The sequence below is a fragment of the Dermacentor albipictus genome, chromosome 1 (genome assembly GCF_038994185.2).
Source record: "Dermacentor albipictus isolate Rhodes 1998 colony chromosome 1, USDA_Dalb.pri_finalv2, whole genome shotgun sequence".
Lineage (NCBI taxonomy): Eukaryota > Metazoa > Arthropoda > Arachnida > Ixodida > Ixodidae > Dermacentor > Dermacentor albipictus.
Window position 1 is genome coordinate 45,219,024 of NC_091821.1, and position 22,798 is coordinate 45,241,821.

Below are 22,798 nucleotides of genomic sequence, written 5' to 3' on the forward strand. Positions count from 1 at the left end.
AAGGACATAAATAAATAAATAAATAAATAAATAAATAAATAAATAAATAAATAAATAAATGGAATACAGTTATATTTTCTTTCGTAGAGTTTTGCGATATTGTTAGTGAAGTCGGGCTTCTTCAAGACGGGGTCATTTTGCGCGACAGGCAGAGCCAGTTGTTTATAGCGAGGGCAACGGAGCCACTTCATTTGTTCAGAGCTTATGCGGAGAGAGGGGACAGCTTATTCGTGCCAACATGAATTTCTCTTTCCTTCTGAAAATAAAAAAAAAAGCGTGGGCCTGGCTGATTTCCTAGCAGTCGTCCACGCAAACGTGCATACCTTAAAAACGTGATCACCACGACTATTTGTAATATTTATTCCGTTTGCTGTGTATGCACCTGCCACTCCACTTGTGCAGCAAGTGTCCGTGCGGACAATGACACAGTCGGAAGGTAAGACTCACGTCGTAGCTCCAAGGCCTCTGTTTTTAGACAGCAGCAACTTATAATTGGGGGGTCACGGTGTTGTGTTGCAGACAGCGGCGGTAATTTATGCCGCTTGGAATTTAAGCTTTCCCATTTCGCATTGTACTCCTCAATTTCAGTACCGGGATGGCAAGACGGTGTTCGTGTTCAAGACCAAGGAGCCAGCCACACTGCCCATTGTAGACTTCCAGCCATCCGACTTCGGCGGCGAACACCAGTCCTTTGGATTCGAGATCGGGCCAGTTTGCTTTCAATAAAGGGAATTTTTTTTGCCTAGGTGTCCCAGAAATAGCATACAGAACGACGTTGGCGACATATTACCGTGAGAAAAATACCACGACGCCGATAATATATTGTGGCTCTTTGGTTGATGTTCTATTCTTTGGGACAATTGGAAGCGGGGGAAAATGTCCATCGGGAGACAACTTGTAATTCTCATTTTGAAAAAAAAAAAAAGGTCGAGAAAACAAGAAAAACGGTACGCGTGCTGTACGAGTTGCCTGTATTCATAATAAAGTAGTCTGAAGAGACGGAACAAACACGATATTTACAGAAAGCTGAATCTGTTGCAACTTCTCAAACCATTACCTAACTAAGACAGTTTAATGCGGACAGAAAGCGCAAATTGAGACATAAGCGTGATTTCATTAAGCGCAGCTATATGCTAGAAAGGCTCTCTTTATGCACGTAGGACATGTGCACATAAGAGTGAGAGAGGGAGAAAGAGCGGCACACTAATGAAGGATAACACAACTGCAGCGCATCCCACAGGACTGAGAAATGCGTGCATCTGCACTGCCTAAACAATTTCTTTTCATTTCGCTAATATCGAACAAAAAATATCGAAGCCTTAACAGAGAACAGTGGACGTATTTTGCTATTCATTTTAGCTCTTAACTTAAGTGAAATTAATACAAACACGAGCAACAGCGATCGAAGACTACTCTACCCATGCTACCGCTGTATCACATGCACTGCGGGGATACTATCTGTTAAGGGTACGATGCTTCGTTGCTGTAATATAGCTTGACTGGGAGAGTTAGCGGCAATTAAATTTTTGTGAGTATCGACTGCTTCGTTTCTTTAATGGAATTATTTCAGCGAGGGATTGCAGAAAATAAGCAAGAATTAAGCCAACTTGAGTTACGATCATGCCGAGCTATATACACATGAGCAGCAAAGAAAGAAGTTTGCCGTCATTTTAAAAGCTGTTTTTCTGTTTGCATTGTTGCGGGCGCAAGCCTGCAACTTCCGACCAGATACCGTTGGTGTTTACTGCCAAGCGCAGGCGGTCAAGATAATACAGAATACGATGACTTTTCGGAGACTGAAGCCTCTACGGAACGCTTATATTTCGCCGAGGGCAGTAAGACGGCACGGCGTCAGCAGCTGCAGTTCCCGGACCGAACCTTTCGTCGTTTGCGCGTGCGTGACGACCTCAGGCGCAATCACGCCAGGGGCGGGCCACAAATTGGGGCCGAAGTCAGCAGCACGCAGCGCGCTGCCCCTTCATGACGGGGCCCGCAAACGGGGAGGGGGCTAGCGTTCCTTTTCTATGTTTGGGAGAATAGGAGGAAACGCACGAGGAGGCAAGCCGCTGACGTCAGAGAAGAGGCGGAAGGTTTTACCAGCGTACAGTGGCATCGGAAGGGCGGGCAGTGAGCTAGGAGGGGGGCGGTGGAAGAACGGTTAGGGGGTCCAGATTTGGGGATGTCTGACACGGCGGACAATCAGTCAGTGGGGCTCAGTGCCGGTCTCGCTCCCCCTCACCTTAGACTCCGCTCCTCTTCCCCGCTCCTCCTAGCACTTGGTGTCAAATCTACACAAAAGATCCGGGGTGAGGAAGCAGGATGGGCTCCTCGAACTCAACAGTATATACTCAGCGGCTTACGCCCAAGGGTTGCAATCACGTTTCGCAGCTATTGCGAAGTGTGTGCAACTGCATGGTCTACATTCATGTCAGAAGCTGTGCACGCTTCTTTTTTTCTTCTCTTTTTTTTCTTTTTTTTTTGTAAATGAGGTTTGTGACAGTCTTCTAACACATTTCGCTCCAGTTGTTTGGAAATTCACTGATGGTAACTGCAGGCAAATCTAGCGAGTCACATCGAGTATGGCCTTTTGGCACTTGTAGTAAGGCAGAAGCTGAGATTAGGGGACGGTTCCTAAAGAGCCTGCGTAAACTGCTTTCGTTGTGTTGCGCTGAGACGCCGAGAAGTGTGGGTATGTTCACGCTGCATTTTGTCGTCAGTTCTGAGGGGTTGAAAGGTAGTTAATCATCGTGAACATTGTCGTCAGGGCTACGTTACGTTACGTTACTTATATAGATTTCTGACCGAAGACAGTGTTTACTTGAAAGCACGACGCAGTTCAGTGGTAACGATGCACAGTGATGTTGTCAAGGAGCCTTTGCTCAAGAATTTATCTTTCCCGACATCGCAGTCCAAAGAGCCATTGGTGTTTTGTCGAGTACAATCGCACTCGAGAACTTTGCGAGGAAATTAGCAATTCTGAAAAGTGCAACTGCCACTAAACCTTAGATGCATTGCACTTAAGTTTCCGCACCCCTAATTGGTAGTCTCTATATTCAGCAATCAAACGGCGCTGCCCTAATGGCGTGTGCGTCACGGACGACAAAGAACTGCAAGATGAAACGTGCGTTAATATCTGAGTGCACAAAACCTGTAACACGCAAACGCGCGCAAATACATTTGAATAATTGAGTGTGCAGTTAACTCGCGGCTATTACGACTTGAGCAATGCCACAAAAACCGGACATGAGTACTAGCCCCTTTTCCACAATCGTGTACATTCACTCTGCGCAATTGGAAACACGACCAGTGTGCGAGAGATTTAGACCGTGGTGCGAGTATTCGTTGTGGTAGAAATCGTAGGTGTTGGCGCTTGTACGTTCTGCCACAGAGAGATAGTAAGCGCTGATGGTACATGCTCGTTTTCTTCCTCCATGTTCTATAGTACATAGCAATCAAATGTTATTATGCACGTTCCTCTGCGGACAAGGAGAGCGTTGTATACCAGGAGGAGCCCGTTAACACACCATATTCTTGAACAAATGGTTTGCCGCCGGGTTCAGTTCTTTGGAAAGTTGATTCGCTTGATTTCGTTCTTCGGAACAGAACCAGTATTCACGTAACTGGTCCTGTACGTAACTATCATGCGCAGTTGGTCATTGGCACGGCGAATGCTTCATTGAGACGCCAATCGGTATCACGTCTAATTGCTCTTCGAACACAAGCCAACATGAAAACACCCTTATGTAAGGTAAGTTTTGTTTTCTGGACGATGATGCTGGCTCACAGGCTCATGCTCGCGCAGCCAACGGATATTCACTCCCTGTAATAACAAGTGGTGGCCTTACCGCCTTACTTGCTGAACTAGGCAAAAATATGTCAGAACTGTAGTTTTGTGTTCGCAAGCAGATTCAAGCATTCCTAAGAGAGATTTTCAACTCACGTGTTCACTTGAACTTCCTCCCAGATAAGTGTCAGAGGTGAGATAACAGTGTCAGGTGTCAGTTTTAAGGGACAGAAAGGTGTTATTGACGCAACTGAATGCAGAAGTAGCGTGTTTCCTCCGATCCAGAGCAAGAGTTTATTTTCGTGCATGCCCCTTCACTCGTTACATTTACGCTCGACACCTGCATTTCTCGCTACATACAGTATAAAGTATATCTTCTCCGTGCTTTTCTGGAAAGCACAATGAATTTTGGACTATATAGCTAAATGTTTTGGCACTACTGCACGGCATTGAGTTTGTAAGACGTAGCGGGACGACAACATATGATGTGTTCCTATAATCTACATAGCGAAAAATTCATTCTTTACGTTACCTACATAAGGGAAAGAGCCTTACGAGCAGCCCCAGTATACAGCAGCTGAGAAATACGTCTGACAAGGAGAAACCTTGGAACCGGTCCGCGCGTCGAAAAACACTTTCAGATGTGCACGCTTCGCGGGCGCACATGTCGTTGCCGTTGCGCTGCATTTGTGCGGCACGAAAAAAAAAAAATGTAATAGCTAGTGGTTTTTCTCGAAGAGCACTTCTGCAGAATTCGTGACAGCGCGCGTGCGCGCAAGGCAAGGGGAAGTGCTGTTCCTATACACAGCATCCCAAGGATGACGGTAAAAGGCGTAAAGAAAGATGCAAAACTTCGACGGCGGTGCCGCCTGCCTTGTATAGGATAACGCGAAGCCAGTACGTCGCCGAATTTCGCCGATTACCATGCAACCTGCAGTGAGCGTGGCCATTCGATGACAGGCCCTGTAATCACGCTGCAGTGGTGCTTAATGACAGGCACAAGTCAATAGCACCCCAGAAAATAAATTTCTCGAAGGCTGTCCTCCATAGAAGACGGATATCGCAATTAAACATATTTGGACATGCAGGAAGAGACGATTAGACAACATTGATTAAGATCCAGTCTACACCGCAGCACTATATGCGTGGAGAATGACTCGCATGTCAGAACTTCGTAGTGCACGTGGCAGGAAGTGAAGGTTCATGTTTAATAATATGACCTTTTCAAGGTACAAATTGCGTAAGTAGGAAAGAAAGAAAGAAAGAAAGAAAGAAAGGAAGAAAGAAAGAAAGAAAGGAAGAAAGGAAGGAAGGAAGGAAGTAAGGAAGGAAGGAAGGAAGGAAGGAAGGAAGGAAGGAAGGAAGGAAGGAAGAAAAACAGCCATCACTTCACTCTGATCTCATCGTCATAGCAATTTTTATGTCGTTATGTCTCATGTCAGACAAATATCACGATGTAAGAATACAATGCGTTGTTTTTTTGTGAACATCCTTAAAGGCGATGTTCATAAAAGCGCAGCATCTCTGAAAATCACAAATAAAAAGAAATCACAATATCCAAGGGGAGTCTTTTCAAACTTTTCATCTGAAAGGATATTCTTGCACCTAGAAAGTCAACATTGATGTATGATGTTCCACTACCTGCCAAGGAATGTAACACTTTGTATGTTCTTTCTGTACTTGTTCCACTCCTGTAATGACCCATTGTGGGTTGACAATATTAATAAATAAATGAAATAACTGAATCTTTGTATAAAGAAAATACAAAGAAATGGGGGAAAAAAAGCTCTCAAGTCCTTCCGTAAGGCCATTCAGAATCACCGCAAGTCCTCGGAAGAACGGGTTACTTCGTTTCTCATTTGGCAATTGACAAGTTACGGACGTCGCTCGTAGCACCAACCCCTTGTGCCACTCGAGCGCGGGAACATGTGGTAGCCAAGAAACAACTGGTCATAAAGATTTGGGAACTTGCTGAATGGACACGATAAATATGTTTCAGCCGCAAAGCGTTATTCGTGGCAAGAGCACGGAGAGAAAGTTTGATAAAATGCGCTGCGCTATTGTGCACTCGCTTGCCACGTAGCTTTGACCCGGAGTACACCAGAATAACTTCTCGAAAACAACAATAACAGACATAATTATCACCGACGTGTTTAGGCACTACGTTTCGAAAGACGGATATGTCGAAAGTGGTGCCATTCGCGGAATTCCTAGTAAATAAGAATTTCTCGAATATCGGCTGCCGCTGATTCGGTAAATGCAACGAGCCTCTTAACATTAAAAGTTAATGTATTGTGAAATCTAACTTTAGTTCAGCGTATGGGTATTATAGTTCAATGTCAGTGAACGTGAGCATCCCGTTATTATAATATAACTAACAGACCTTACCAACTGCTAAGTGATTTTGGTCCCATTTTCGCGCAGTATAGTGCTTCCGACAGCATTCCGTTGCATTGCATTTACGAATTGCAACTGCCTACTACTATCTTATTAGGCAATATAAGCAATAGCCTTCTCTGCAACTATATGAGTTCTGCAAAAATGTGAAGATTAGAGAGATTTGCACGGAACGAAAAGTTGGGCTCGTCTAAACTGACAGTTCCTTTCGCTCCATACTCCATCATTTCCTATCATTTACCACTCATGCATGGCCGTACGAACGTAGTACAACAACGCTGCTCGAACCAGTGACGGAGCGCGACATCGAGAAAAAAAGAATGGAATAAAATCACAACTTTTTCCTTCATTTTGCTTTCGCCTCAAAGTAAGACCAAACTAGAAAGCTTCAGATGCTTTTTAGTTTCGAAGCTTTCTTTCTCAAGAATCCCGATCGCATTGTTTTGTTTGTTTGTTTGTTTTACAGGCTGAGTGGCTGTTGTCGCCGGTTTATCCATGCTGCCTTATTAGAGCTATAGACTGCAACACCGCCTACCATTAACAGGGTGGAAAAAAGACCAACGCTTTGATGCAATGATGATGATTGTGCAGTGAGTCACTATATGCGCCATGCACAAAACAATGTTCTGGTCACACCAGCATCACCGGCATTTCTGTGTTGTTTACGTACAACCACTTTCGCACACGCTAGTTGGAGCGGAGATGTACTTGCTTGAATATGGAATGTCTTTTGCGCCTTTATCTTTAGCGGCGTGAAAGGGCCCGCCAACAGAAAGGAAATTTGCTCGCTTTGTATGGCTGGGAAAGTACGGACCACAGGATATGCATTCGCCTTATCAGATAGCAACACAGGCGGCTGTCGTCAGACCACTGCCGGAACTGGTGCAATGGGCTGAGCCGCTTGGCACTTTAAGTAAGGAGGGTCATTTGTCCAGTGAAAGGCAGAGAACAATTGCCTCCCCGGTTATAAGCCCACATAGCCCCACATTTGTACTTCACTACGACCGCAAAAATTTGTTTTACAGCCAATTGGGACGCGTTTTGTGTATTGTTAGAAGCATAATATAGAAGAAAACATAGCTAACGTAGAATTGCCATTATCATTTCTATTAAACGTACCCCAAAATATAGTATCATCTAGTAAATACCGGCAACTCCATTCTTATTGGGCAACACAGTCCGAAGTGTTGTCCGCAAAGAAATCATGAGAAGCCAACAAAGACACCAATGACAACGTAGGGGAAATTACTTGTACTTGCTAATTGAATTAAAGAAATGATAAATGAATGGCAATGAAAGTGGATGAAAAAACAACTTACCGCAGGTGGGGAACGATCCGACGTCTTCGCATTACGCGTGATGCGAAGACATGGGATCGTTTCCCACCTGCGGCAAGTTGTTATTTCATCCACTTTCAATTCCATTACTTTAGTATTTCTATATTTAGTTTTAGAAAGTACAAGCAATTTCCCCTCTGTTGTACTTGGTGCCCTTGTTGGCTCCTCATGATATGATTAATAAAAATCGGGCCCCTCGGTTAACCCCCTTTCTTCTCGTCCGCAAACAAGGTAACACACGGCACAAGCGCAACTATACAGTGCGCCCGTAGAACGTAGACCACACGCGGAGTGGCTAAAATCTCCATACGTACAAACTCACTCATTATCTCAGGCAATCCAAAGAAAAAAAAACGATGTAATTCAATTATTTTTCCCGAGTACAGCTCACAACAAGTATACGGCAAACGTACTTGCTTACGGGCGTATAACGCAGCCAGAATTACGCGTAACGAATTGCGTGCAATTAATTACTTGTAAGCAATCAATTTCTGGTAATTTTATAATTTAGCGGTTATTTCGTTTAATCGGTAACGGCCACTGTAATTCAATTATTTTTTTTTTCTGTAGCCGAGCAAGCGACCGACCGACCGACTCAGTGACAACATAAATCTCGAGAGGAACTGGCACTGCACCAATTGACTGACCAACCGACGACAGGGGAAAAAAAAGACAAAGAAAAAAAAAGACGGGAGAAGGAAGCATGTGTTGCCGTGGTCCTGCAGAAGGTTACTTTAGAATGCTTCTTTGCTATCAGCTATGAATGTTTAGAAGTCATTGTTACTGCTAGAATTGTAACCCCGAGTTTAGATTTTGCATAGCGTCTTTAGACAAATGAGATGTTTGTGTGAGCAGCATAATTAGTTGGTGGTGAGAAATAAAAAATTTCTCTTGCAGCGAGAAGCAGAGGAATTGCAAGAACCACGAAACGCAAAAACAGTCGGCGACGCGAAAGACGAGAAGCGAAGGGTCACCTTCGCAGGCGAAATACGAGAGTGCGGCGGGAGCAGAAGCGAATATCGATCACCTTCTTAGCAAACTTTTAAACAAAACAACGCCGAGAAAAGTTGAGGCTGCGAAAAACAGCAGCCAAGTATGCAGAGCAAAACATTGACTGCTTTTCATAAACATGAGCAGTAAGAAAAACAAAAACGAGAGGCTGGCACGAGGAACGCAAGCACCTTCTCTTCATGACATAAAAAGGTGAAGATACAGCGGAACGCAAATTAAACATGGCAAATATACAACTTGCTCGCCGGAATAGTACTGAGATACGTTGAGACGACGAGAATGAAAATTCCGCGTTCGTCTTTTACGCGTATGCATTTGGAGAGCAGAGCACGTACTGCCCAACAAGACTTTGTCAACGGTAGGGGTGTGCGAATCGAAATTTTCTGAGACCAAATCGAATATGGTTTAAACAGTGCCGACAGCAAATCGAATTGAATCGCATATCAAATATTCTTCGAAGTGTTTTCGAATAATCACCGGCTTTGTAAAATAATGTTGAGATTCTTCCCTACGTTAGCAAGCTTCTACCGAGTATAAAGTGCGCTTAATCAAAAGCTCAACTGGATCATTTTAAAGGAATAAGCAGGATTCTTCGCAGAATGCGTGATCACGAATTAGCCGAATGAAGGTTTACAAGGCAGTCTTGTAGTTAGTTAGCATCTGTCTTTACTTTCTAGAATAAAACCGAAATGCGCGTTGACTGCAACGATGGCAGGGCGAAGAAAGCATTTTTTCTCTCCAGTTGGCATGGTCACTGCAGATGACGCCACTGTAATCCCAAATAATGCTGCAATCGAGCTTATCGAGATTTAGTCCCAAAGAGAACACACGGCTGCAGCATTGATAAAACTACCAAACAATAGGCATTCCTGAATGTCACGACTGAGCGACGTTTGAGTGTGAATGGTTGGGGTTTTGGTGGAAAAGTGTGGCTCCTTGAGCCAACGCCAACACACTCTAAGTAGCTTCACGTTCCTCATGCCCACTGTGGCAGGGGGCATGAGGAACAGGGGGCATGGGGCATGGGACAGTTTCATGTCCCATCGTGCACAGGTGGAATGTGTGCTATTCGGAATCGCTTACGAAAAATTCGCATTTGCGAATAGTGACTATTCGATTCGAGGACCGAATCGAATATTGTCATATCTGATTGAAAACCGAATCGAATAGAACAATATTCGATTAGTTATTCGAAAGGTTTAAATATTCGCACATCGACCCTAATCAAACGCAGTAAATATGATGTCAGCACTACCGTGCCTGGGTAGAGCATTTTATCTGTAGAACAAGTTCGCTCAGAAGCTCACTTAACGATTACCGACCATTACTCCTAAGTAGAAACTAAACAAAACTGAATATTCATGGATGCTATGGACGAGAGTTTTAAGCGCTTCTAGGGGGAAGTCATCTTTGGCCGAGCACCTCCTTATGGAGAGCGCGTCGATGAAAGTCATATTTTGTCGAAACCAACCCATAAATTACTTGCTAAAGTACCTTGAATTACTTAGCGTCGTTAACAGGGAAACATGCATTTAGAGCATCGATAGTGTCATTCGAAAACAGCGCGAAACTAATGCAATGAAACGGAGCTGCGCAGTTGAAGAAAAATATATCATACTTATAGGGTATCCAGCTGGGGCAAACCACCTTTCCGAGGCAATGATTGCATCAACATTTTCGTCAGCAGCCTCGTGCTACTTTCAGGTGTGCACGAAGTCTACACGTAATAGGTCTACCACCTCCTACATACGTGCAGGTTTCCGCAGAGTTTATGTTACACAATTCAACTCCCTGCAAGCGAGTCCGAATCAGCACATGATCGGAAGAGTACATCGCTATACAGTCCAGCATCGAAATAAATTACGGCATTACAGAGGAGTACGACCTACCTCTTGAGCTATTGTAACATTCGTAGAAAGACAAGATTTGTATTTTCTTGATTCATGGATTCGTCCGGATGCGTCATTTCGACGTTTTTCATTTGTAATCAATAGGTTACGTTACGCGACGATTGTTATTCAGCGCACGAATGCGCACAGCGGCGCATACTGCTGGAGATACGTTCGCGAACACAAAAACTAGCTCGACTTGCGCCACACCCTACGCACAAGTGCTCAGTTAGCACGAACTGTTTCGCACTGCGTCAATATGCAATTTTAGATCGATGCCGGGATGTTTGACTTTGACATTCATTTATGCAGCACAGTCACATCCGCCATACATTGGCGACAAGTTGGGCGGAAACATGGCGTGTGAGTTGTCGATTCGCGGCGAAAGCTCACTGATTCAAAAGCAATCGTTCTGCGATATCCAGTGCCGTCTTTCCGAGTAAACGTAAGGAACATCCTTAGTGGCCCGAATGCCAGCGAGATTCATTGTTGTTGGATCATCGTTCTCCTCAAGATAACGTGGTTCTTTGTTGGCAGTCTAAATAACGATATTTGTATAGTATACCTATATGAGGACGACTAGTACGAACGTTATAGTCGGAACGACGAAAGGTATGCAAGTGTACAGGAAGGGGGGGCTCTAGCATTGCTTGCCAACGAGACTCGATGAAGCTCGGCGCCTTGTAACGAGCCACAAGTTATTGAAAAAAAAAAAGGATTACAGTCTGTGTTCCCTCGCCCCCACACACTTCATCCCCCCCAACACACACACACACACACACACACACACACACACACACACACACACACACACACACACACACACACACACACACACACACACACACACACACACACACACACACACACACACACACACACACACACACACACACACACACACACACACACACACACACACACACACACACACACACACACACACACACACACACACACACACCGCCCGCACGCCTGCCGGCACACACGCATACAGAACACGGGCACAATTTCCCACTAAAGTGCCTAGATATTTTTTGCTTAAGCAGAAAAATCTAGGGGCTTTAGTTCACGCCAGCTCCCGATCACTGCACACAATCACAGCGCAGGACCGCGTGCTGCAAAGCGTGCAGCGTATACAGTCTGATCATGGCTTGTGTAATCATGGGAAACGTTATAGAACGTCATAGGAACGCCTGCGTGGTGATGAACACCATGTCTACCTTGCAGTGCTCACCAGGCAGCCTTTCTTTCTTTCTTTCTTTCTTTCTTTCTTTCTTTCTTTCTTTCTTTCTTTCTTTCTTTCTTTCTTTCTTTCTTTCTTTCTTTCTTTCTTTCTTTCTTTCTTTCTTTCTTTCTTTCTTTTTTCTTTGTGCAGGGTGGCAAGCTTATTTCCTCCCGTCATTCTTGCACGATCTTCTAGAAGTTCGTGGTAAGTAGTGCTCAGGGCAGAACATGCAGAAAAACGGCCAATCCCTTTAAAAATTCACGAATTACTGCTGCTAACGATGACATGAGCAGCATCTAAGCGCCCAGCGCTGTGTCTCGACGGGTAACGAATCCTCATGTCGAGAAATGGCACACTAATTTATGGCCGACCATGGTACTAGAAATTGCAAAAATGGGCCGAGTTGCAGCCAAAACTACACATAACTACAATGACGAGTGTGAGAAGATGCAGTGGGTGACGTTAAATGAATACGAATTCCGCCTCTGGAGTGATGTACGAATCGTGCCACCGAAATACACAACATATACCTCGCCCACCACGGTAATGCTTCGTCTGACAAGCAAAAGGTCGAATCTCATGCCCAAATTGGTGTCAAATTAAATTTCGGGCGTCGCCATTTGCCAAGTGAGGCGTGCGACGCCAAGACTCGCACTTGTTGACGTTCGTGGAAGAAAAATCGCAGCAACGCCGCACTACGCAACTACTTAAAATCGCCCGTCTAGACGCAAGAGCATTTTCCCGCTCCAACTTTACACTTGGCACGATGTCAGAACGCATTTCATTCGAAAGGTGGGCAGTGGAGCCAAGGCGCTCGGTGGTCACGAGCGCCGGTGAGGACCATTTCCGGGCATTCGTCCATCGATCGTCGCTTTCGTCGGGTCGCATCGTTTCTCTATTTAAAGCAGCCAACGCGGGGCCCGTTTACGACGCCTCTTAACGAGCACCGGCCTCGGCAGCCGCTGCGCGCGCACACACAGACGGACGCACTCGCGCATCCACGAAACCAAAACGACCACAAAGGGAGCTAGGAAAAAGCCGCATTTTTCACGGCCCCCCGTTGACGGAACAATAAAATGCAATTTCTCGCGTCTTGCAACCCCCGACGGCCAAGTCTTCCATCGCTTGCACTTCCTCGTTCAGCGCGTCTATTCTGCTCGCTATGCATAAAGCTCCGCAACCTGCGTAGCTGACATCAAGCGCACGAGTAACGCCGAAAAAAAGAAAGAATGGAAGCCGGGGCACGTCTCTTCGGCACTTGGTTGCCGCGCCTCGCGCGACGGCGTGTTTTCTTTTTGGCTCCTCCGTGTCCTTTTCCGCACCGCGTAGCGGGCGCGCGCGAAGCCGACCTTGAATTTCGCCCCACCGGGGGCTCGCCTCCCTCGACTCCACCACGAGCGGGGTGCGCGCGCGCGGACGCTGACTAAGCGGGGCTCGTGACAGCAGCGCGTGCAGAAATCGCATGTCCGTTGTGGTAGTCGAGGTGATGGTTACGGGGGAGGGCCAATGGAGAGTCGGAACGGTGAGTCTCGCCACGGTTGGACCAATCAGGGCCCGGTCTTCTTTGAGTACACTGCTGCGACCTTATCTTCGTTTGTTCTTTCCTTCTTCACCCCCACCCCCTCCTTCCCACCCGCGTCTCGTCCGCTCTGTTTATGCTATTGCGTCGATGTGTGACACACGTACGGCCAGTGGGTATATAAGAGATTCGCGGCGCCATGCGCTGTCAGTATCTCTCCTACCTGTCTTGGAAGAGCGGTAAGCTACTCCCTAGTTGATCACCCAACATGAAGGCTGTCTTCGTATCCTGCCTGCTCGTGGTCGCCCTCGTGGCTTCAACTTCGGCTCATCACCTGGAGCTTTGCAGTAAGTTCGGCAGAGGCTCTCGTCTTCCACGAGTCGGTACAGGTGACCGTTGACTCGCTCGTGCTCTTCCTAAACTCTGCAAAATGTCTCCCTACTAGTGCTAAAATTTGTTTATTTGTGTCTATCCTTAGTAGAAGTAGAAGTAGCCCATGCGTTCACATATAGATATGTAATAATTTGCATATTACAGTCGAACGATGACGCGGCTGATTCATAATCCTCCCGGCTTTTTTCATTTGAGCATGTGGAATCGTCAGTGCGACGGTTAACAACTTACCGCACTTCTGAGCTTAATTTATTGTTTATTTAGGATAGCTGTCAGCAGATGTGTCCGCATGAAACACAAACTCCGTTAAAACGGTCAATGTTCTCGCAGTCTTATCGCGCAACCTTGTGGTGCGCTCAGCACTTCTGAGTGCAACCTACGCAGTGCACCTCTCAACCCTATTAAGCGCTAAAGCGCGCTAACTTCCAACTGCTTTATTGGCATAGCACATGCATAGCTGTAGGCACATGACATACAATATGAAAAAAAAAGAACAGAAAACAATACAGCATTCTTAACGCTTGCGCAGAAAAGCAATTTTCTTTTTTTTTGCCAAGTAAGGAAATGGAGATGGCGTGGACACAATGCGCTGCTACTCAGTCTATCAGATTCTGCTTCAATTATCTCTCGTGAGTTGTTTCTTCACCCTACCTCTAATGATGCCCTTCTCATTCTATGAACCACAGCCACAGCGTGTACACTGGCATGATACATCTCTTTGCTTTATATATTTCGACCTTATCCTTGTGCTCAGCTAAGCTGGCTTCACATGGACTCCAACATGTGCGTTGTACCTGCATATTTTTTCTTTTCTTCTTGTTGCAGAGAAGAGCGACGCTGTGTTGGTGACGGAGCTCGAATGCATCAGGCAGAAGATTCCCCCGGCGGTAAGATTGCTTAAGGGGTTTTTGTTCCTGTAGACTTGGATATTCACTTTGGCGGCCAAAGCCCGATATGGGAAGACGGACACCATAAATGACTGCCAATGCAAATTACCGAAGCTTATAACGTCTCGATACTATCTGCGACAATCTGTAATTACTGATGAACGCGCCCTGTTTGGCATAAAAATAAAAATGTTTAATGTAAACAGCAGCTTATACAGTAAGCTAGACTGCTCCACACACACTTTGTTCTGTAAGAACGCAAATGCGTCTTAATAATTTACGTGGATGCGTAAATGTCAACACGTAACTATCAGTGTGACAAATTTAGCAAGTGCATAAACAATTTGAGAGTAGTAGCATTCGGCCTGGTGTTCCCAGTACCGCAAGCACAGACGGAGTTCAGCAAAACGCACTGGTAGGTGCATGCCTCGACATGAATATAGCGAAGGCTCCCAGTTGCGTTACAAGTACGTCAATCGGAAACTTGGAATCACATGCGTAGTTCATTAGAACATGTCGCTGTTAACGCTCCTTTTCCCGTCAAGGGCGGGAAGTTTTGCGCTCCTGCTGTGGTGAGAGAATTACCACAATTCAGGAATGGACAACGACAGAAAGAGGTCAAATGTCCGTGGTTTTAAATCAGACATCAATAACTGAAAAAATTAGTGACTCCCCATGGAAACACCTATGTTCGTAATCACGACGTGGTTCAATACAAGCAGCGCTTTGTACATTCGGCCCTGCGAAAGCGCGGGCAGCAGACACCAGATGTCAGCAGTGCGACAACGAGCATGGGTTAGGAGTCACCAGGATGCCGCGTTTTTTTCCCATTTCCTTGCTAATTAATAATTCGGTGAAAAACTAAACCTCACGTTGCAGATAAAATTTCGAACAAAGTCTCGAAAGCGCTGCTCTCGCATTGTGAGGGTCATCCAGGAATGAAGCAGGTTAGCTATAGACCACACGACACCACTTCGGTGGTACCCGGCACTCCTTTTCTGACGTTGCTTCTATCTAAATGCAGATCGCCGTGTTGACAAAATTGTCTAACATTTCCTCGAAAGCCTCGTGAAAGCGCAGTGTCCTGGCACTGATGGCTCATTGTGGAGAAATGTTTTTCGCTGCGCTGGCGAGATAAAAAAATTTATTTGCATGCATCTGTGCGTATAGTTTAGATGCGGTATGTGAGGCCTGTGCCTTCAGTACGAGAACGTCAGTGCACTCTCAGCCTGACGAGGAGCTACAGACGATTCATTTTTTACTGGCGCTGAATGCGGTTCAATACCTTACGACGGCCGGTATAACTAATTGTGTGGCCTGACATCATACTGGTGGTACTCAGTCACATTGAGAGTCATGCTAGGTGGCCTTCAAGACTGCGTTTGTTCAGCTGTACCTGTGCTATATTTCAGACCAACGCCGCCTTTGACAATGCGGTTCAGCAACTGGGCTGCGCTGACCGTGCCTGTGCCATGCGAAAGATGTGCGCAGGAAACGACCTGGTACGTGTTTCTTTCAATGATGCTTCTTTCAGTGAAGCGGTGCTTTCAGTGAGGATCCTCAAATCCTTACTAAGGGCATCTACATATGCCTGATGGTTCAGGGACTTTCCCAGTTATCCTAATGATAAAGAAAGAGTACAGTGCCACAAATAGAAGTCTAAAGAGAGAGATGAGTTCGTAGAAGCATCGGTAATGATGAAATATGAAAAATTAAGTTAATTTAGTCTCAATTTAGGAGCCATTGCCAAGAAATACACGTATCAGAATGAAAAATACTCTGTTGTAATATGACAAAAACATGCATCGCAGTGTACTGATACATGAATGTATGTACCGAGAGGGTGTTTCAAAATGTTCATTACGCTCATATGGTGCACTAGCACTAAGGCCCTGGAGCTACATGAAGAACAAAGTTAGCAAAGTTAGCATCATTCTGGACCTTGGGAAGGTAGACATGTGGGCGAGATTTTACGATTGGTGTGATTAAAAAAAAACACTTACACACAAGTTGAATCACGTTAAATATTCTTATTTTGCACACTCCAGCTGTGGCATATCAATGAGCGAATCGTGACTAAATGACTTCGTCTTCCATTATCTTCTTCTGTGTTATATACTCAGTTGTTCTCATTATGTAATGAGATATTCAAGAACTTCACATGCTACCGAGTTTTCACGCACTGAAAATATGCCCGCATTCTAAACCTTCTTTTGTAAGGAATTTTTCCTCGTTGGCAGGCTTTCGAACACCCTTCAGTCTATGTAGCGATCGGCTTCATAACGAGACGCCATCAGCGCGGTGATGGCCAATTGGAGAATTCACTTAGGGACGAGAATTTTTGTGGATAGTGACAGAGGAGCCACATTCCCAAATCTTCTCGTTCGTAATTTTTGCCACTGGCCGTATGCCTCTACTGACTACATTTCCACCGAAAAAGCATGTTTGCGAATACGGGCTCTGATGTTTTGCAGATGGCATAATTATGAAATAAAATTTGTTGAAAGTGCTAGAATTTTAAGGAAACGTGAATGAAAAATGCCATAATTTCGCCCATATATATATATTCTCCCTTTTTTTTTACAACACAGGAGGCAGCTATGGCACAGTACTTCACCGTAAGTGCATGTCTTCTCAATTTTGTGCGTGTGTCGCCCAGAGCGAACTTTACGTCTCCTTATTCCACTATTTTCATCTTTTCTTTTTTACACTTCACGAGCCATAATGTTTCCGTGACAACAGTGTTAACTATAACTAAATATTCCCGAGCAAGTACTATACGCATGCTTGTGTCGATTTGCGCTGCAGGCTCAATCTTTCGGCTGTGATTTTAGGGTGCTGGCATTAAGAAGCCCTGACTTGGGGCAATGTCAAGAGAAGGGAGCCCACTGCCTCCATTAGAGAACGAGAAAAAAAAAAAAGGATGGAAATGCACAAAGGATGGACATGTGAGGGGAAGAGACATTTCATTCCGCCGCGTCACTGGACGAGTAAAACGAAGCAAGCGACGCAATTGGAGACAACTTAGTCACCGAATCCTAACAATAAATGCGATAATCATTATTTGAACAAACAGGAAAGAAAAGCCCTGCAGATAGGCTAGGTCGGGTTCAAACCTCGGCGGCGGGTTCAAACCCTCGACCTTGTGTTCAACAGCTGAACACGTCACAGCCACCGAGTGGCTGCGGCGGGTATAGCACGTATACGTTACATATAGGCACCACTTGACAATAACAGCGACACAATAATTTCAGCGTTAACGCCAGAATGTGTACGACGGGATCTGATGTCGTGTTTCTACTCAAAACGATAAAAATCCTAATTTCGCCACAAGGGCCAAGCAATGAATGCGACAGCAACATATTAGAATATTACACGAAGTGCACGAGTCGTAGCTGTAGTGGCAGTATGAATTAAAGTAAACGTGAGCTGTCTAATTAAAAACGAGCTGTTGTGCTAGGGGTCCTCTGTTTGAAACCTGCCATCGGACCATTTCATTTATGTTGCTTAATTAAAGCCAACATCTTTCTTAGTGATTTTACCACTATCTTTTCCTATCGGGTATGTTGCAACCCTCTTTCCTGGGCCAATCAAGGAGGTAGTGCACAGCCACGCGAAAAAAATTACACACTTTTCAGACTTTGGCTCTGTTATTGTTTCGCACTTTTAATATTTAGGTCTGAGAACATTTCAGATAAAAGGCCTGCGCTGTCGGTCTTTGGCTTCATGACATTTGTTTGTGGGCTGCCATTCTCAAAATTCCTAGGAATAACTTTGTCGAGAACGTAAGAGCTGGGATGAGCAGCTTTAGTGATAGAATGGTGTGGCGATATAACCCGCATACACCGCACGTCACACAGCATGGCATGGTATACAGCATACTCTTACATAAATGTATAAGGACCCTCACGGTGACGCTGACGGCGACTAGGTCGGCGAAAATTCGCCTGGAGTGTCCATATGATTGCAATCACCATAATGTTCCCAACTTCGCGGTCTTTGCAGAAGGAGCAGATCAAGGACATCCACGACGCGGCCACTGCGTGCGACCCTGACGTTCCCCACGGCCACGGCCATTAAGTGCCCGCGGCTGGACACAGCAACCACCTGAGCACTTTGCCCTCCCCATTCTGAAAAGCCTGGAACACGTTTCTTTTGTTTAAATCCCTTGAATACGACTTGGAATGACGCCCTTCTGCTTGTGAAGCACAAAGAATAATAAACTGTTTGCTTATTCATCAGCCTTAACCTGGCTTACTCTCGTAAACCTATGTCGCAACGCGCTCTCCAATACCACTAGCGATTCTCGGCGTGGCACGCCATGGTCATACTATGACAACCGCGCCAAGCGAAACGTTGCGTTCGGTATTATCTAGCCAGTCTGGTCATTGGCGGCGGTCGCAAGGCAGGCGCCGGCATCCAGCAGTGCAGCAACTGCCTTCGCATCGGAGTCGATAAATTCCCGATACAGGAAGATGCAAAAAGTATTCACGTAATTACCACTGCTGAGCAGCGTCTAGGGCGTTACACTTGACGTCGCGAAATTTCATAGTCGGCTATAGGCGATCGCGGTTGCTTCTAGATAGGGCGAAAACGCCTACGTGGCGAGATTTCGTTGCCTATAGAGAGTTCCTGGCAAGTATTTTATTCTTGTTACACTTTCATTGGTTCTATTTTTTTTATGTAACAGGTGCAAGCTCAAAAAATATATTCGCCGTCTATATATTATATTTCTTAGGAGGAGGAACGAGAAAAGTAGAAGGCAGGGAGGTTAACCAGAATAACGTCCGGTTGGCTACCCTACACCGGGGGAATGGGAAAGGGGAAGCAAAGATCACAGTACGATAGATGAACTGGGGAGCGTTAGAGAAATGGCCCACGGCTGCAGCCAGAAACAGTCACTTTCAAGTTTTACGAAGCATAGCAAAACAGAAATAAGAGAAAGAAAGAATAGCGTTTTTGTTGAGAATACACTCGTAAATCGGGTATGCTTGTGACCGTTGCGTAAGAGTTGGTGCTGTTCGACGACTGCGTACTTCTACATTGCTGGTACACTGGATATCCGGATTTGGCGTATTACCGGAGACACTGTATACACGACACTACGTTCACGATGGCAGAAATGTATCCCCTGATTTCCTCTTCGAAGTGGCGCACGTAACTTCCTCAAGGCAATTGTCGCGTGTCCCGAGAAAGTGACCTGATTCAAAGTATACGTCTTACAATATTTTAGTTGTTTTAGATTGACAAGATCACTGAAGTGACAGCTCCGTGCTTGTTATAGAAACAAAAATTCAAACATCTGCACCAAACACTGCAGCAAGTACTTACTGCACAACATTGCTAGCGCCCATAGCCCCCCAAATTATTCGCGTTTAGCTGGGAGAGGTCGTGAGCCACCTTTTTTAATGGCAACATTATGGAAATGCAAATCACGGACTGACGCCTGCTCACACTCGCCGACCTACTTGACTACTAAGACATTTCAGCTATTTCATTTTAAAATAAACTGTGGTGTTTAAAGTCGTTAAAAACCGCACAGGGACTATGAAAGGACGCCATAGTGGGAAGTTACGGAATAATTTTGACCCCGTGGGATTTTTTAACGGGCACTCAAAGCGAATGTTTTTTTTTTGCGTTCCACCACCACCAGAATGCGCCCGTTGCGGCTGCAGGAAATCAAACCAGCGACTTCGTGGCGGCAAGGGGCGGGTGACGTTTCTGGTTGTAGATATTCGATAGATATTGTAGTTAGATATCTTATAGCGGCCTGATAGGTACACCTCTGGCAATTTTGCAAAGGTGTGTTACCTTTTTATTTTACGAGTGTTTGAATAGTTTATTTCTCTACGTTAGTATGTCACGCGAAACACTCACAGCAACAGTCTTCATTGTGGTGGCGTGTCTTTCGTGGCATCATCTCGCATCAAGAAGTGTGAAGTGCACGAAGCCCTGTTTTCGCTCTCGCAGTTGCACGTAAAATGTGGTTTTTGAAATGTTCGGTCATAAGGAACTTTATGTAGGTCTGATTGACAATTCCGTAAACGTACGTGTTTTGTGTTGTAGAGTCTACATAAGCTATATTTTTTTGGTGGTTGGGCGCAAGGATTATTAAAGAAATGTGATTACTCGTAGGAGACCAACGGTCACAGGTACCGTGGCTTACCTACATCATGATCTGGGTGGCCTCTTGGCGGACCCACATTTTGAGTGTCAAAAATCGCCGAGTTTAGCGGGAATTGAAGCCCAGCATGTAGCGGGTGGCGGCAAGTACCATTTCAAAGGCTGACACCAACCTTAAGCGTATAAAGGCTCCCTACGCCGACAATACAGGCAGCGCGACTTGCCTTTAAGATGTGGAAACAAATACTGAGCGTCGGGTTTGCCTTTCTGAACATGCGTATCCGCGAGGATGCAGCAGCGTCGCACGACTGCGAGCGTCCTATCGTAGTTCCTGCCAAATTCAAGTGCTCAAAGCTGCGTCGCCTGTTGCAGCTTGTGTCCCCAGTAAAGTAACTCGTTACACGTTATTGCTTGCCGAAAAAAGTGACTGAATTATAATGGGCAGTGCCACATAAAAAGGTAATCTGGTAATAACAAAGTTATTAAAATTAATTTATTACAAGTAATTAACTACATTTAATTTATTACGTACAACTCTGTTACGAGAGAGAAGCTTTTGTGAATTCCGCTTCAGTTTCAGCCGATCTCGTGTTTACGCAGGACAAATGCAACACACGTGAACAAGTGTCTTGGCACATGACATATTATTCACATATGGACCGCTGCAACTTACTATATGAGGTGTATGTAACGCATGGTGAGCGCGTCGCCAACGCGAATATGGTGCCCCATACTTGTTTCGCTTCGTCTGAGCTTCCGAGGGTATACGGAATTTTATTGCTGCGTCACACTTATCCAATCGCCTGTGGCGTTGACCTGGTTGGGTCCAGCGCTCGAACGTAGAGTTGCAACGACGCAACGGAAGCAGGGCGTTCATATCTTTCGTGAAAACGCGTTACTAACTTCAGAGGCATCGTCCAAGGCTGCCTTTTCTTTAGCGCCTGCCTGCTCATTACCGATCACGGCACAATGAGCAGGTATCCATAGAAAGTTGTGTGATTTATAAACATAAGCTATCATACAGGACTCGACTCTTAACGCAATCAATGTCTTAGCATCGCAGAACACCGTTCATGTGCTAGGCGGCTCCTCGGGGAGAAATCTAAATGTCTGCCGCATTGCAGCAAGTTCTGCCACAGTTGATTTTGATCTATGGTCTAGCTTAAACTGCCGAGCCATGATGAGCTGCGGGATGACGGAGCCTGCTGTAGTAGCACATGGCAGAAGATATGCGTCGGTATACATGCGTGCAGTACCGCTGTACAAATTGAGAAATGTGCAAATGGCGCATAATAAATTTCATGTAGCAATGCATGACTGTACGGAAGAATGAATAAAATATTGTGCAGAAGTGCGCATGTATTAAAAACAGGTATATACATTGATAAAGAACATTGCCACATAAATAAAAGTACATTTTAAAACCATACCAATACCGACCGTAACTACGCTGGCTTCTGAGGCAGGAATAGAAGTGGGAAGTGAGGCACCAAGGCAACAAGTAGGCAAGCTCTCCCAGGTAACAAAGGACCTAATAAAGAGTATAAAGTAAATAAAGTACCTAATAAATAAAGTATTCAAGCTATTAAACTGGGAAGGTTTAGGAGTAAGGATCAACGGCGAATATCTCAGCAATCTTCGGTTTGCAGATGACATTGTCCTGTTCAGCTAACTGGAGACGAGTTACAACAAATGATCGAGGACCTTAACAGAGAGACTGTATGAGTGGGGTTGAAGACTAATATGCAGAAGACAAAAATAATGAGGAATAGCCGGGCAAGGGAACAAGAGTTCAGGATCGTCAGTCAGCCTCTAGAGTCTGTGAAGGAGTACGTTTACCCAAGCCAATTACTCACAGGGAACTCTGATCATGAGAAGGAAATTTACAGAAGAATAAAAATAGGTTGGAGCGCATACGGCAGACATTGTCGCCTCCTGAATGGACACTTGCATTATCATAGAAAAGGAAGGTGTGCAATCAGTGCATTTTACCAGTGCTGACATATGGGGCAGAAACTTGGAGACTGACAAAGAAGCTTGAGAATAAGTTAAGGACCGCGCAAAGAGCGATGGTACGAAGAATGCTAGGCATAACGTTAAGAGACAGAAAGAGATCGGTTTGGATCAGAGAGAAAACGGGTATAGTCGATATTCTAATAGACATTAAGGAGAAAAAATGAACTTAGGCAGGTCTTGTAATGCGTAGGTTAGATAACCGGTAGACCATTAG

The 22,798-nt window shown here is 45.2% G+C and overlaps 2 protein-coding genes across 3 annotated transcripts in view; both read left to right on the forward strand.

Annotated features, from left to right (window-relative positions):
* Positions 1-747, forward strand: part of LOC135906100 (collagen alpha-1(V) chain-like) — a 90,109-nt gene extending 89,362 nt beyond the window's left edge. For both annotated transcript variants that reach the window (XM_065437301.1, XM_065437307.1), the window contains one exon: positions 589-747. In XM_065437301.1, the coding sequence (XP_065293373.1) occupies positions 589-726 (138 nt within the window). In that variant the 3' untranslated portion in view covers positions 727-747. The remainder of the gene's footprint in view (positions 1-588) is intronic.
* Positions 748-13,355: 12,608 nt separating this feature from the next.
* LOC135906098 (antimicrobial peptide microplusin-like) lies at positions 13,356-18,683 on the forward strand. Its single transcript, XM_065437286.1, has 5 exons — positions 13,356-13,512; positions 14,384-14,445; positions 15,858-15,947; positions 17,037-17,063; positions 18,451-18,683. The coding sequence occupies exons 1-5, from the start codon at positions 13,434-13,436 to the stop codon at positions 18,523-18,525; spliced, it is 333 nt and encodes a 110-aa protein (XP_065293358.1). The 5' UTR covers positions 13,356-13,433; the 3' UTR covers positions 18,526-18,683.
* The last annotated feature ends 4,115 nt before the right edge of the window (positions 18,684-22,798 follow it).